Source organism: Uloborus diversus, chromosome 8, assembly GCF_026930045.1.
Source record: "Uloborus diversus isolate 005 chromosome 8, Udiv.v.3.1, whole genome shotgun sequence".
NCBI classification, from domain to species: domain Eukaryota; kingdom Metazoa; phylum Arthropoda; class Arachnida; order Araneae; family Uloboridae; genus Uloborus; species Uloborus diversus.
In genome coordinates this window covers 157,873,839-157,890,317 of record NC_072738.1, presented here as the reverse complement: position 1 = coordinate 157,890,317, position 16,479 = coordinate 157,873,839, and the positions used below count along the sequence as shown (strand labels likewise).

The 16,479-nt window shown below is 33.5% G+C and overlaps 1 protein-coding gene across 1 annotated transcript in view; it reads left to right on the top strand.

Moving 5' to 3' along the window:
* The window catches only part of LOC129228703 (unconventional myosin-XV-like), a 261,173-nt gene that overhangs the window by 241,253 nt on the left and 3,441 nt on the right, over positions 1–16,479 (top strand). Inside the window, exons 55-61 of the mRNA XM_054863387.1 lie at positions 2,106–2,280; positions 8,046–8,275; positions 10,717–10,781; positions 11,565–11,704; positions 12,287–12,336; positions 14,467–14,550; positions 15,553–15,687. Of these exons, the coding sequence (XP_054719362.1) occupies positions 2,106–2,280; positions 8,046–8,275; positions 10,717–10,781; positions 11,565–11,704; positions 12,287–12,336; positions 14,467–14,550; positions 15,553–15,687 (879 nt within the window). The remainder of the gene's footprint in view (positions 1–2,105; positions 2,281–8,045; positions 8,276–10,716; positions 10,782–11,564; positions 11,705–12,286; positions 12,337–14,466; positions 14,551–15,552; positions 15,688–16,479) is intronic.

Here is a 16,479-nt window from a genome sequence, read left to right as displayed (position 1 = left end):
ATACAATTCAGTATCCTGATTTACCGTCTGCTGCACGACCTGTACCTCATTGACTAAGAATTCTCATGCTTCCACTTTTCCCAACCATCCAACATGCAACAGCAATCATCAGATGAAAGTTCAAACAACAAAACCAATGAAGAAAAAGCGAAAAAAAAAACTTTTTTTTTTTTTTTTTTTGTGAACAACTTAATTTTGTAGGAATTTTCTACTAAATATAGTTTCAATGAATATTCTCTCAGCATTTTTGGTAGTTTCTATGAAAAATTTCAAACACACTTTTCTTGGAAACCTGACGTGCTGGAAGTAATTAAGCTCAGATTCGTGATCAGCACACCCCATTTACTATAGGGCACCTATTAAAATTGAAACACTTTTTCATGAAGAAAAAAAATGTAGGCCTGTGTAATTCACACAAGAGGCAATGCTATAGATAATTGTTTCTCTACCTCTCTTTTTCCCTAAGAAACTATACGAATATCTGGTTTCAGGAAAAATCTTTGCTTATTACATTTTCACTTCTTTCTATATTTTACACGTTTTGAAGTGTACCGAGTCCTTTTGAACATTTTTGTAAAATGTATGTCTGTGCGTTTGTATAAGGGTTGCCCAAATGAAAAGTGGATGCGTGCAATAACATCAGAAAGAATAATTCAATTAGAGCGCTACTGCACAAGTATATAAAGAATGGTATGAGGTATGCATTTCAAATGCCGTTCAGTAGTTAAACCTTTTAGCAGTAGAGGAAATAGTACAAAAGGAAAATCGTGCTATCCATAAATGCGTCCAGATCGGAAAGCGCGGTGGTACGGTTAAGAGCAGCAAACGACATTAGAACTGCCGAGACCGGGCCAAGCAAACATCGCAATCACCAATGTTTCCATTGCCTTCGTTAATGAAATGATCCGAGCTAATCGAAAGATTAGACCCGTGATAAAAGTGACGATCTCAACGTGAGTAAAGGAACGGTTCACACTATTGGGCACGAAGATCATACCAGGAAACCCAGACGACCCTAAACAAATTTTCCGTAGAAAAGTTTTGGAGCACTCGCGTATAGTCCGAACCTGTCAACCTGTGACTTTCACTTCTTTGGGCCCATTGGGACAGGGGAAACGTTTCCATTCGGACGATGAAGTGAAGGAAGCCGTGCGTGACTTCTTTAGGAATCAGCCCCGATCTTTCTACATCGAGGACATCGACCTGCTGCTGCAACGCTGGGACCTGTGCATCAACGCCCATAACGATTTATTTTGATTTACATTAAAAGAAATTATTTTTATTCAACTTGCTTACTTTTCATTTGGGCAACCCCTATATGTGTGTGACAAGTTTTTAGTGGTTGCTCTAGAGCAAAAACTACTGAATGAAATTGAACGAAATTCCGTAAACATATGTGCTGCCATTGTGTAAAGAAAAGACAAAAAAAAAAAAAAAAAAAAATTGAATTCTGATATTTTAAATTTAAATTATGTTTTCCGCAATCACGAGTTGCGACAGGACCCTAATCATTGGAGTTATTGTTTCTAGAAACTGCTCCTGTCTCCCCAAACTTGCCCCTTCTCCTGGGTGGTTACGTGTGTATAGTTGTGTGTGCGTATGTGTATTTGTGTGTAGGCGCTCATGCAAATGTAGGCTTGTGTGTGCGTAGACCTGTGCATGCACATAGGTGTGTGTGTCTGTAGGCCCGTGTGCATGTGTAGGCTTGTGTGTGTGCGTATGTGTATTTGTGTGTAGGCGTGCATGCATATGTAGGCTTGTGTGTGCGTAGACCTGTGCATGCACATAGGCGTGTGGGTCTGTGTGTGTGTAGGCCCTGTGCATGTGTAGGCTTGTGTGTGCATAGACTTGTGTGTGTGTATGAGCGTGCATATGTGTACGACATGGACGCCACCGACCAGGAGAAGAGGATTTCGGGGGACATTGGTCAGGACCAGAGGAGCCGCGCCTGCAGAGGACGGTGGGCGGAGTGCTGTAGAGGGAGGCGGGGGGGGGGGAAATAAAATCAGCGCAATGCCAAGGACGGTCAATTGAGAACAATAAGCAAATGTGATTGCTCAAAAAAAAGTTTTATGGAGCGTAATGTTTGTTCTTTTCTTACACAGGCCGGACGTAACTCCAAAAGACAAATTTACAGGTTGCCGGGAGGAACGGAAAGAGTTATAAACACAAAATCCACAACAGTTGTTCAAGATATCATCGAAGAAATTTGCACCATTCTTAATGTCCGAAATCAACTAGAAATGGAAGAATTTTCTCTTTATTGCATAGTGGAAGGAGGTAAGATGTCCTTTTGTTAAAATCTTATTATAAATAATTACTCGTACTATTAGTGGAAAGAAATGAAGGACTTCAAAAGTAAACATTAAAATATGTTTACATAACGAAACATTTCATTTATAGCTACGGAAACAGGCAAAAAAAATAATAATAATAAATAAATAAACGCTATCACTTTCAAAAATTTAATTTAAAGAATTCCCTAGAGAAATGAGAGAAGAATTGTTCTGTAACTTTTGTCAAATAAAACGTACACTTCAACTGACATTTTTCAAGAAACTTTACATCAACACGCATTTATGTTATGTGAACAGATTGAAGAAACCAAAAACAAAGGGGGATACATCTTCATCGTAAGTATTAAGACATAAGTTTACACTAAGTTTACAATATACAATAAGTTTTCAAATTTTCGTGAAAGTGATGTTCCCATCAATTTTTCTGAGGATATACTCCCAGTAATCCGTTATGCACAGTATGTGTATGCGATCATATTACATAATGCAGGGTGTCCTGAAAAAGACTGACTGATTTCAAAAAATTATAACAGGAGAACGGTTAATGATAAAACAAATTCTTGCAGATAATTCATGTGGTGGGGGTTAAATTTCTTCCTTCAGAATTCCAAATTTTAGTTCAAAAATCTTTCAATAGATGGCGCTGCACATAGTAAGCCGGTAAATCAAAAAAGAATTGAAATTCATTGATTTTTCCTCCGATTTCGACATGGGATTACAGCCGACGATCGTTTGAAAATATTGTGTTGTTTTGTTCATTAAATTCGAAAAACTATCATGTAATTTTACATATTTTTTTTTATTTACGGCTTACTATCTGCAGCGCCATCTATTGCAAAAAATTTCAACTAAAATTTGGAACTCAGGTGGGAAAAATTTAGGGCCTACCACATGAATTTTCTGCAAGAATTATATTTTTACCATTTACCGTTTTCTATTTATAAATTTTTAAAAACAGGCAGTCTTTTTCAGGACGCCCTTTAAGTCCTGAAATTCTTGCTATTTTACAAAAAATATGATTTTACTTTTAATTTAAAGAAGGTGTGGCCATTAGTCCTAAATTTTAAGAAAATCATTATTGTAAATGATGTTAGCATCTAATAATATAGCTCAACTTTTGTGGCACCGCCAACCTAACCCCCCCCCCCCTCTCCTTTGTACCCTCCTCCCCCTCCACCCACTTTTTAGGTGCACCTACCGCTTAAGATATCATTAGTCTAATTTGAAGACTCTCTTTTAAGCAAGATTTTGAAGTCCACTCCTATCTCTTCCTTCAACCGGAAAAATTATGTTTGTCTAGTGATAAATCTGAAGAGCTTCTTTTGTACTTCCCTTGCCTTTTCATTGCATGAATTAATATTTGGAAACAAAAAAAAATGTGTTCACTGAATGGTCCGAAAGTGAGCAAAGCCTCAACATTATGTCAGTTATGTTTGAATGTCTTATATTTAGTTATCTGCCAGAGCATGGCCCTATTAAATACGCTTACGAGCCTTGACAATTTTTGACTTTTCTGTGTTAAACCGATGCAGCTCAAACATCCACCAATCAATGTCAACGTTTCAATGCAGCTCATGCATCCACCAATCATAATCAATGTTTCAAAGTTTGATTATATTTTTGATTGGACGTCGCCCATTTTGACCAACAGACGCTACTGGGAACACCTACATCCACTAATCAATGTCAAAGTTTCAATGCAGCTCATGCATCCACCAATCATATTCAATGTTTCAAAGTGTTTTCGTATTTTTGATTGGACGTCGCCCATTTTGACCCAACTGACGCTATTGGGAACCCCAACATCCACTAATCAATGGCAAAGTAATGGAAACAGAGGTGCCCTGTAGCGCCCTCTTTGTTGCTATGGTTTCCAGCGATTGTCACGGCCGGGAGTATTCAGTGGGGCCATGGCCAGAGCTACGTTCTCGTTAATGCTTTGCTCCAAAATACTGATTGACCACGGATTGTATGGAATTGGCAAACATCCAGTTAAGGCGACTCCATCTGAATGAGGGGAAAAATAAAAATTTTATGCGCGTATTCCGATCATTTGAATGAGACTCTGTTTAATTTAGAGGCTAACATACATCTGCAAAATCTAACATCCCTGAAAACTAATAGATGCCTCCGTTTCCGCGTGTAAACCGGATGTTTGCCTTTCCATACAATCCGTGGTTAGACAGTACCGCGTAACTCCGCAAAACATCTGCGATAATGTAAGCACAGAGTTAGCTGTGTTATGACATGAAGGTGGTCTGTTATGACTCGTCAGACTTCAAAATAACTGAATAGAATACCATACTGTCTGACCACGGATTGTATGAAAAGGCAAACATCTGGTTTACAAGCGGAAATGGACGCATTTATTAGTTTTCAGGGAGTCAGCTTTTGCAGATGTATGTTAGCCTCTAATTTAAACCGAGTTTCATTTAAATGAGCGGATGGGAACTAGCAAAACTGAAGCACCACTAAATGGCATCCATCATTTCATCAAAAACCCAAAAAGAGACAAAAATTTTCTTCTACTCACTCAAAGTTACACCTTTCAACTAAACAAAACTTTTGACAACCAAAATTTAAAATGAATTTTAAGTCAGATTTAAATAAATTGATGTGCATGCTTCCTTTAAGCCGTGGAAGAAGCTTTTGCAACAAAAATGGCTGATTCGACACAAGCCATTATTGTTTCTCTTTTCTATGCACTGCTACTATTTAGTAACATGAATTCAAGTTATAATCTTTAAAGTAAATGTACATTCAGTTGATATATAGCCTTCTACTTTTAAAAGATTGGATATGAATCTTTTTTTATGACATTTAAGTTGGAAGTGCCAATTACTGGTGACCTGCCAATTACTGGGGTGTTACCCTAATTAAGTACTTATTTAAATAAAGCTTGTAAATAGTGGAAATGAAAAAAAAAAAGTTTTTTTTTTCTTTTTTTAACTTTATTTTTTCAGTCGATCGAGCAATCAATAACAAAAGCAATATTTAACCAATAATTAAATAAATTCATTATTGCTATCAACAATTAATGTATTTCGTAACGAATATAAAACGAATAGTACTCATAATTTTAAAGCAACGCCCATAACATAGTGGTTTTGGATCACACAAAGCGCGTGGACAACCCAAACTCAAATGCCGATGACCAGTTTCTGTTTTCAAATGCAAACTTTTTATATGAAGAAAAAAAAATGCTTTCTGAAGAAAAAAAATATGATTGGAAAGTTCATCAAAGCAAACGATTTAATAGTTAGTTCTTGTAGCTTTTGCTACACGGTTTTCAAAGCCGTTCCAACAGCAGCAACTTATAACATGCTCCAAGCGTCATTTCTATTGCATTACTACCGTTCTATATATGTTCAAATTAAACACTTTGCTTTAAAACAAATACGCCTTCAAACGTTTGATAATCGCCGTATTTATTATATTCTTCAACATTCTGCGTCGGCGGTACTTTCACTGCTAAAGCAGTTGGCTTGTGGAGAAACAACATTTACAGAAAAGTTGATACGGAAATTCGGCAGTAGAGCAGTTCAGCGGCAATTGTACTTTCATTGGCGACTATCAGAGGCGGCGAGTGGGGTTTATAAGTGAGGGAGCAAAATTTATTTTAGAATGCTGAAGACTATTTTGTTCTATCTAAAGAGTAGACGGGGGGGGGAGGGGGGGCTTCTGATGTTCTCTCGCGAAAATGTTTTGGAATTGTAGTTTTAAAAGCGCCCTTTTTAATAGTTTTGTTAACGTTTGGGGAATGAGCAGTTGTCCCCGTAATGTTTTTTAAAAAGAATTCTAATTAATGGTAATAATAATAAAAACGAAGAAGTTTGGACTGTCTTTATTAATGTAAGGAAGGCTCCTGTGGGGAAAAAAATCTCAAACTGATGTTTTAAAGACGCAAATTAAAGCCATCTTTAGCAAACATAGAGCAAGGGGTTCAGAATTCTCTCCCTGAAATTTTTCGAAGTTTAAAATATTTTTTTTAATGACTTTTAGAATGTTATTTTAGACTTATCTTCGGAGTTCTCTCCCACAAATTTTTCAAAGTTTAAAATATTTTTTTAATGACTTTTAGAACGTTATTTTAGACTTCTCTTTTATTGACTCAGAAGGAATGAAAGGGTTTGGAGGTTCTTCCGGCATTTTTTTCTTGAATTGATGGAATCCTAAGAACCCAGTCTTGAACTTACTTTGGAGACTTCAGAGAAAGATCTCCGGATTTTTATTTATTTATTTTTTTTTTTTTTCTAAACTGGAGCGCAATCTAGGAGGATTCTCTTCCGGATTTCCCCCCCTCAAACTAGAGTCTTTATAAAGTAAATTTAGGTCATCTTTGAATTTAAAGGAAGGAGAGGGTGAGTTCGGGGAATTTCTCCCGGAAAATTTTCAAAGTTTAAGTTTTAAAACTGAAATTTTAAGCAATATTTGGTGACGTTAATGTTCAGGTAATCTTACCCAAAATGTTTTGAAATTGAAATCTTAACGTTGAGGCAATCTTTGATGATGAAAAAAGTGCGGGGGCAATCGCCCCCCCCCCAAAATCGCCGCCACTGGCAACCATAATTAATAAACTTTTTGGAAATGACGATGCTCATCTAAAGATGTCATTTTTCTGTTTATTTAGGCATGCATCTTTTTTCCCCACATTAGTTTCGCTCGCCTCAATGTGGGTTGAAGCAAACATTTTGTGATATTTCATTTCAATTCGTTAGTCGCCGTTGTGCCTCCAAAACCCGTGCATTTGTATTACTTGTTTTGGAAAAATAACGCAATACTTTGAAAATTTTTAAGTTCAAAATATGCGCCACCTTTTTGTTTTCATAGTGTGTAATGAAGTAGCTTTAACATTTATTTTCACAATCATTTTCCCATTTTTTTCCCACATTTGATTTTTATAAATCGGGTTTAGAGGCACATCTTTCTTTGTATAAAATTTGTGGATTTGGAATTTTTCGTTGACGGAATTAGACGGGTTTTCAAGACCATTCCGCAATGTAGACTAACTTCTGAGTCAATGAAAAAGTGAGAACCGCGGATTTTTGTAAACAACAGGTTTTTTAGGCGGAACGGCAATATTATATGCACTATTTTTTTTTCTTGTAAATAATTTGATATCGCATATCTGTTACATACATTCTGTTTCTCACAGTCCTCATATGTATATGTATAATAGTCAATTAACTGATCGAGTAACGCTCCTGAGGTTACCAACAATGAAACTCGCTCCATAGCATGATGATTTGATATTATTTTTTTGGTAATGTTTGTGACATGCTGGGAAATGCGTTATTTTGGCAAGGCTAAACTGGATTAGGTAACTTATCTGTTTTACTGGTAAGATTGTAATTTTAGGAGAATAAAGAAATGAAAAAGTGGTCAAAAATGAACGCTATCTACTGGAATTAAGGGTTAATCCACTGGAGTTGGGGTTAAAATTTCAACGATCAAAATATCACCAAACAGGCATTTGCTTTATTCAAATGTTGAAGAAATTTTCACCCGTAATACCTTGACGGGTGATTTTCTGGTTATGTATATATAGATAAATATGCCACTCAAGTTTTATGGAAATAAATTTAGCCAACATAAGAGCTTATACAAGATTATCACATTATTAAAGCTGAAATCGCAGTAGTTATATAATATCGTCGGACTGCTAACTTTTAGTGTAATCTTAATTGTCTAAATTATTAGACAATTACCTTTTTCCCAAATTTCATTAAACTTTTTTTAAATTTTCAGACCCGTATACGATGCCGCTCAACAGGGAGGAATACATTCTCGACGTCACAACAGAACTTCTGAAAAACGGACAAGTGTTCTATTTGATATTTTGTCGTTCTGTCTGGTACTATCCGCTTCGCCTTGACAACCATTTGTACATTGAAGTCATTTTCAATCAAGTTGCACCCGACTACTTGGAAGGTCTCTTACTAGTGATGCCAGCCGAAAGAGTAATGGAGCAAAATATTGTAAGTTCTTCGAAAATGTGGTTGAAATGTCACAGAAAACCACTTATGGGTCCATGAGCTTAAATTGTTTCCTCTTTTTGAAATTTTTGTTTCATGAGCTGTCTTGTGTCTTCAACTGATGCCTTACACAGAGTGTATCAGTACAGCGTTTACAGACTTTTAGGGCAGATAGAGTACACCTAGACGATGGGAAACCACATAGCAAATGCATTGTTGGAAACGCTTTCCTGATGCCATAGTGACGACACAAAGTACAAAAAAGACAGAACACAAATAAGAGGAGAGAAAAAAAATTCATTTGAATTTTGACATCTTGAATTCAAATTATGTTTTTCGCAATCACGAGTGTGTCTATGTAGGCGTGTGTGGGGGGAATATGTGTGTTGTGTGTAGGGGTATGTGTATGTGTTTGTGTCTGTGTGCAGGCATAAGTGTGTGGGTAGTTGTGTGTATGAATGTGTGTGTAGGCATATGTGTCTGTGTGCAGGCATGAATGTGTGGGTAGTTGTGTGTATGTTTTTGTGTGTGTGTGTGTGTAGGTGTCTGTATGTATGCATGAATGTGTGAGTAGTTGTGTGTATGTATGTGTGTATGTTTGTGTGTATGTTTTTGTGTGTGTGTATGTGTAGGTGTCTGTATGTATGCGAGTGTGTATGTTTGTATGTGTTCGTGTGTGTGTGTATGTATGCGTGTGTGTGCAAAGTTGTGTATGTATGCGTGTGTGTGTAGGACATGGATGCAACCTGGAGACGGCTTTCGCTATAGGAGCAGCATCGTGAGGAGCGGTCGACGGTGATGCTGCGGAAGGTGGCGGTGGGAAAATAAAATCAAAGGACATCAAAACAGTCAAGTGAGAACAATAAGCAATCATGATTGCTCAACATGATTATTATTTTTTATACAGCAAAAATGCTGGTAAGTTTTTGTCTGGTTTACACGATTGATGTCGTTACATAAACCAAAGCATCAGAGGACGGTGCATGCGCACACGCAGTTTTTGCTGCCGCGCTAGCTTGGACGTTCAATCTTCATTGCGCTGGAGATGTGAAGGCCCGGGGTCGTAATTTCGAACACCTACTTTGATGACGATCGTTGGCTCCTTCATGTTCTTTTTTCTTAGCCTTTGCCGTGCTAAGGATAATAAACATGCTTCCTTTTCTTATTCGTGTCTTATCTTTTTGGTGATTTTTGTCGGCCAGGAAAGCGTTTCTGATCATGAATTGCTATGTGGTCTCCCATTGTTAAGGTGTACTCTATCTGCCCTGAAAGTCTGTGAACGCTGTACTGATGCACCCTTTATAGTAAACTAACTTTTAAGACATGTAAAAATAATAATGATGCAGGGTTCACACTAAGGAAAAAAAATGTAAGATGAGATTTCCCACTCTGACCAAAATTTTAAGTGGAATTTTTAAAATTAAAGTGAGAGTAATTTTTTTTCATATATTTTTTATTTAGTTATTTTTATTGCCACAACATATTAGATAAAAATTTTACTTAAACAAAATACTTGCATAGGATGTAGCACAAAATTTATGTAATTAGCATCGCATCGAAAGAGAACGTTTCATTTGTTGGTTAGAACAAAAGTGCATCTTATTATTTTAGCCACATCGAGTTTTTTTTTAAAGAAAAATTAACATTAAAATCTATTTTTTATGCTTTATTTACTTTCCAGGCAAAGGAAATTATTTTACTTTTAGAGGCATAGAGATTTTCTCAACGAATTTGTGAAATAACCCATATTAGTTTTTCTAATAGTTTTCAATCAAAATCTTCATTTCACCGAAAAAGTGATGGTATTTTCAGTTTTAAAATGCCTTGTAAAAGGTGCAAAGTATTACCATTTTAATAAAGTGATAAACGAATAATGCCTAGTTGAAAACATTGTCGAATGTGATTAGGTGCTAGCTTCTGAAAAAGGCATTTAATCTAAAGATTAATAATTTTACCAGTATCAGTCAGAGGTTAAATATACGGATTAAAAATTTTATTATGAATATTTTTTTCCCTATAACTAACAGTTTCTTTATAACTAATTTCTATATTTTATTGTTAAACAAAAAAAAAGAAAAAGAAAAAAAAGAAAGTCATTGAAATAAAATTGTGAACAAGTTCGTCAAGTAACTTCTGAACTATTAAAATGCGTTGACAAAAAAAATTACAAAAATCACTAAGCTTAATTATGTATATTATTGCTTATTGAACTTGTTTCCATTAATTTTTTAATGTAAAAATTGTAAAATTTCAGAAAATGAATCATATTTTTGTTTTTAAACCAATTTACACAAAAGTATCCCAATTCTTGTAATTATTATTATTTGTTTTGTTTGTACTGAAAAGTTTTACTTCAATCCAAATATAATTGAAAATGTCAATTAATGTGATCATGTGGTTAATTAAATGTTCAGCAATCTCAATACACAATTCTTATCTTGCAGGCAGATATATCAAAAGTTGCTGCACTTTTGCACAGAGCAGCTGATATGGAACATACTCCAGCAAAGTAAGTTCGCTTACGTTGTATATAAATCTTTCCTTCAAGGGTGTGCAATATTACATATTACATGTCTGTCTTTTGGTTTCTTAATTAAAAAATAGAGAACATTAAAAAACAAATTTCATTAAAATAAACAAAAAAAAATAAAAAAAAATCTTTAAATGACATTTGCAGGTTTGCAACAAGACAAGGTCACAGGCAATTAGGTTATCTAAACATCGTTATTCTTCTTAAAATTAATATTGGCAAATAAAAAAATAACTAACTCTTTTGAGTCAACGCAGATGAATGCAATGCATTGATTCAGCAGCTTTGACAGAGCATAGTAACTTTAAATTGCTTTAATTTTCATAAAACCGCAAATGATCGTGTGTGTTCTTTACTGAGGTGTAAATATTTTTTTTAAATCTAAATTTTTACTATTTTATAACTTTTTCTGTTTTATTTCCAAAATATCACAAAATAACTTTTTCCCCCTTTTTTGTATGAATTGGAATGAAATAAAAGGACTAGGACCAGCCTAGTTGCGCCCAGAGCCTGTTGTTGGTCATCACATTTGTATTTGTGTATTTCTACCAATTTGTTGTTGTTGGTACATGGGAAACAAACGAGTACAAACTCTTGCTTAATTCCAGACAAACATTTTTTTCTTGCAATAATAATATGAAATATGAGTAACTATGCACAATAATTACAAGTTGGAAGTTACTAAGTTTATCTTGATAAACACAACTACAACTCATTAATATTTAAAACCAGAATCTACTAACAGCATCTTTCAATTTTCAGGGAAGAAGTAAAATATTTATTACCTAAACCCATTTTGGGAGTCAGGGACATAAGGCCTGCTCAATGGGTTGAATATGTACAACAAAACTGGCCACAAATGACAGCATTAACCACAACAGAGGCTAAAGCTCAATGTTTAGGTAAGTTTATTTTAGGCACAAAAATAAAAGGTTTTGTAAACTCAAAAATAATCTGAAAAAAATGTGAATAATTGTGTATTCAATGCTTTATATAATAAACATTTAAAATGTTTTTTTTTTCTTTTTTGGATAAATATAAAATTTCCAAAATAATCACTCACGTTTTATACTTGTCCTCCCACCCTCAAGTTAAAAGGAGGGCTTTTAAATAGTTTTGCTACATCATGACTGAAGTATAAAAAATAAGATAAGTGGGTAGGGGTAACTTACTGGATGCTTCTATTAAGATGGTTAAAATAAATATTTTAAAGCATAAAATAGGTTTTTCAATCAAATTTAGATGTGAAAAGTTATATTAAAAAGTATGGTTAGTTAAAATTTTATTTTTCTACATTTTTTTCTAAACATTCTGACATCATAAAAACGGACATTGTTTCTGTCCAATTTAGACTTTAAACAATTGAATGAAATTTCCTTCAATCTATGCTGTTCAGTGCAGAAACATATGCTCATAAAAACATATATTAGCTGCTAAGGGTAACTTTTCATGCAAACATGTAACACATATTTTCAAAATTTCAGATATATTACAAAAATGGCCTTTGTTTGGTTCATGCTTCTTTATAGTGAAGGTAAGAATTTTTTTAAATCTATGCTGTGTAAATTTTAATGTAACCTTTGTATAGTTTAAATTTTATATTTGAATATATACATAATAATTTATTAGTTCTTTGCATTTAAGTTTTACAAGTACTCTACAATGAAGATCTAATAGAAAGTTAAGACTTTTTACAAACAAACACATCCTTATTTTTTCTTCTCTTTAATTTTTTAACATTTTTGGTTCAATAACATATGTCTTTTTTAAATGTTCATAAATTTTTGACTACCCAGTTTCAAGTTCTTTTTATTATTATCATTTGAAGCAAAATAAAACTGCAAAACTGAAACATTTAATTTTGTATTTATTCATTACGGAATTCAGTTATTTATTTTATATTCTTTCATCTTACTGCTAATTTTTCTTAATTTGAACTTATTTTTTGTTCATAATACAAATTTCAATGTTGTGTGATGCATGAATTATTTAACCATGAATTTATAAATAGCAAACATCATTTATCAAAGCATGGTTTTAAAATCTGTACAAAACAGACTAAGGTGAAGATTAATACATTGGATATTTCTATTGATATCCTAATCAAGTACTATGAATTATAGACACTCCATACAAAACAGACTAAAGTGAAGATTAATACATTGGATATTTCTATTGATATCCTAATCAGTTACTAAGAACTACAGACGATCCATACAAAATTTAAATAAAATCATTCATCATAAAATCTTACCAGGGTTGGCCGGATTGGACCCAATTGGGTTGGACCCAATGGGCTTTTTTGAAAAAACCCATTATTTAGCCCACTTTTGGGTTTTTTAAAATTTTCTGAGAAGTTTTTAAAAAAATTAATTAATTTAAATACTTTTACAATTTAAACTTCTATTTTATTTGTTCTTCACCACAGACAATGGACATAAAGAATGAATTTTGAACTTTAATAGTATTTCTTAACTCTTAACCGCATTAAAAAAATACTTCAACGATTTAAAAATATATATTTAACTTATCTTGAACTGGGGTCTCAATAAATAACTCAAATTATCTTGACTAAGTCCTGTCACGTCTGATTTTCTCAATATTTATAGATTGTACAGAGGAAACTACTCTAGCTAAAAAGCTTTCATGTGAATTATCTTCTGCAACCCGACACGTCACAAATTTCGAATTAACAAGTTATATTTTTTTTAGAAATTAACAGGATTTACAAATGGTCGGACAGAAAACAGAATAGGATGTACAGTATTTTCATTATCTTATAAAAAAGTTTAATATTTCTTAATCTGTACACAGAAATAGAAAAACAGGCAACATAAAATTCAAAGAAATGTCTTGATTAAGCTGGAATTCAGTAAAGAGGGATTTAAACTATTGAGGTTCTACAGTAGTTTTGCATAACAAAATGAAATACAATAAAGTAAAATGCAAAAAAAAAAAAAAAAAAATGTAGTTATTAAAAATGAACAATAGATTTTATCACTCAAGAAGTAACTTTGCCTTAACTGTTGGTAATCATGGAAACTAAAAAATCTGAAACTTCACCATTTTTGGGTTTCGTCGTCTTTCATACTTTTCTTCAAGAAATGTTGAATTTTAACTAGTTTTCCAGCTTTTTTTACCACAAGACAATTTTTGTGCTTTGTCCATATATTTACGCTACAATATGCTACAAGTACCCACATTTTCCCTAAAAAAAGACAAAAAAAAAAACACATTTCTTTTTAAAAACCCAGCTTTAGTTGTTTTTTTTTGGGTTTTATTTAAAAAAAACCCAAAAAACCCTGGGTCCATGGGCTTTTAAAAAAAAAACCCGGGTTTTTGCCAACACTGAATCTTACAGGTTTTCATAATTCAGCTAAATTTTTATTAATTTCAGTTCAATATCACAATATCAGTCAACAAACTTCCGGGGTAAGGATTGTTTGTCAGCATAATTCTTCTGATTTAAACAACCCCGAAAATAATTTTTCCGAAAGGAGTACAATTTTCAGTTTATCTTAGTTTTAATCATGAATATTGTTCATACATGAGCTTGCAGGAAGTGAATTATTTTTTAACAATTTTTTTTAAAACTCTGTTTATTGTTTATTTTACACTATGATAATACAGACTAAAACTTTTCTTATTTAAATCCATTTTCCAGTGGATTCGAGGAGACGCACTTCCAGTTGATCATATTTTAGCACTGAATAAGGAAGGTGTTCATTTCCTTGAAGTAGTCTCACATGTAAGTACAGCTTTCATTGGTGAAATATCTTAAGCTAAAATGAATTTTTACACAACAAAACATTTATTTTTCCAAGACTATTTGAGGCAGTGAGAAGCAAAGGGATGTAAATGGACATTTTCAAGTTTTGAGTAAAACACATTTAAAGATAACATAATAGATACGCTATCATTGATTCCCCCCCCCCCCCAAATCCTGCTGTACAGCAGCACCTACCAGGGCTACTAGTACTATCTCTTGCCCCAAGACAAAGGAGAGGTTCTCCTACCATGTGTACTGGTTATCTCCAAATTTTTAATTTTGCCACTTGCATCCCTTTGCTTCTCACTGCCTCATTTCATAAGTTACTCTCTCTGTCCTAAGAGATGTTGCTCCTACTTTTTAAATGTTGCCTAGAACAAAAATGAATAGCAGTAATTAAAGAGTTAATTTTGTTACTTAACAACTTAATTTTAAAGGCTGAACAAGCATTGCTTTGTAGATTTTGGGTTTTTAAAACTTTTCAAATGAAAATAAATGCAAGTTTATAAAGTTTTCTTTGATTTAAGTCTTTTGATTTAGTTTCAAAAGCTTTTTTTACCACTGTATGCTCATTGAAAATTGTTTTTCAATTAAACGGTACAAACTTGCAGTATTTAGAGCAGATTCATGGAAAATGTAAGCTAGTCTCTCTTTATGCATAATGTGTTTACATTGCAGCATATATTTATTAATCTAAAGGCACTTTCTTTTTGATTGTTTTGCACTAAAAAGTATGAAATAAAACAAGTATAGGATTTCTAGAATACAGCACTCAATATTTGCAATTGAGATTCAAGTCTTTGTATTTAGGTAAATTATAAATCAACCAATAAAATTTCATTTAAAAGTTTGAGAAAAGAAATAGGCAGTATACAGCTATTACTATATTGCCCACACTTCTTCTAAATGAAATAATTTAATATATAACACTTAGTAAGAAAAATTATAGAAATATGACACAACCTTATTAATACATTTCAGGAAACTACATGGAAGTATCCATTTTCTGAAGTGATATCCACACGCAAGGTCAGGGCGGAAGATGGAACTTTATTTTTAGACATGAAATGTGGAAATTTGATGGTTCAGAAAATTACTCGCATTCAAACTGATCAGGTGAGAACTTAATTTTGTTATACTGATTTAATTCTTCCAGAAATAATGCATTTTTATACTATTAAATAAATTGATCTTTCGTACCAAAAGCATTAGTTAGTAAGTAGTGACAACCTTTTCAAACCAAAGGCATACTTTATATTAAGGTGAACATTGAGGCCCACATAAAATTAAAATATATAAAAAAAATTAATTTGAATTTTGACCACTTGAATTCAAATTATGTTTTTCACAATTACGAGTGTGTGTATGTAGGTGTGCGTGTTTATGTGTGTAGTGGGAGGAGGTATGTGTTTGTGTGTATATGTATGTGTGTGTAGGCATGTGTGTTTGTGTCTGTGTGCAGGTATGAGTGTGTGGGTAGCTGTGTGTATGAGTGTTTTTGTGTGTGGGGGATGTGTATGTGTGTAGGCATATGTGTTTGTGTGCAAGGCATGAGTGTGTGGGTAGTTGTGTGTAGGTGTATGTATGTGTTTGTGTGTGTGTATGTGCGTGTATGTATGAGTGTATGTATGCGTGTAAGTGTAGGATATTGACGCAACACCGGCCGACAGTGATGCTGCAGAGGGTGCTGGGAGGAAAATAAAATCATAAGACATCAAAACAGTCAAATGAAAGCAATAAGCAATTGTGATTGGTCAAAAATAACACAGAAAAGGTGGGAAAATTGCAAACTAAGAATTTTTATCACTATATGATGCTAATTTTAGTAATGCAAAGCTTGCAACTGTTTTTTAGAAACTAATTTCTGAATATATGGTCACAAATTTCTAATTGTGAGACCATTTACCT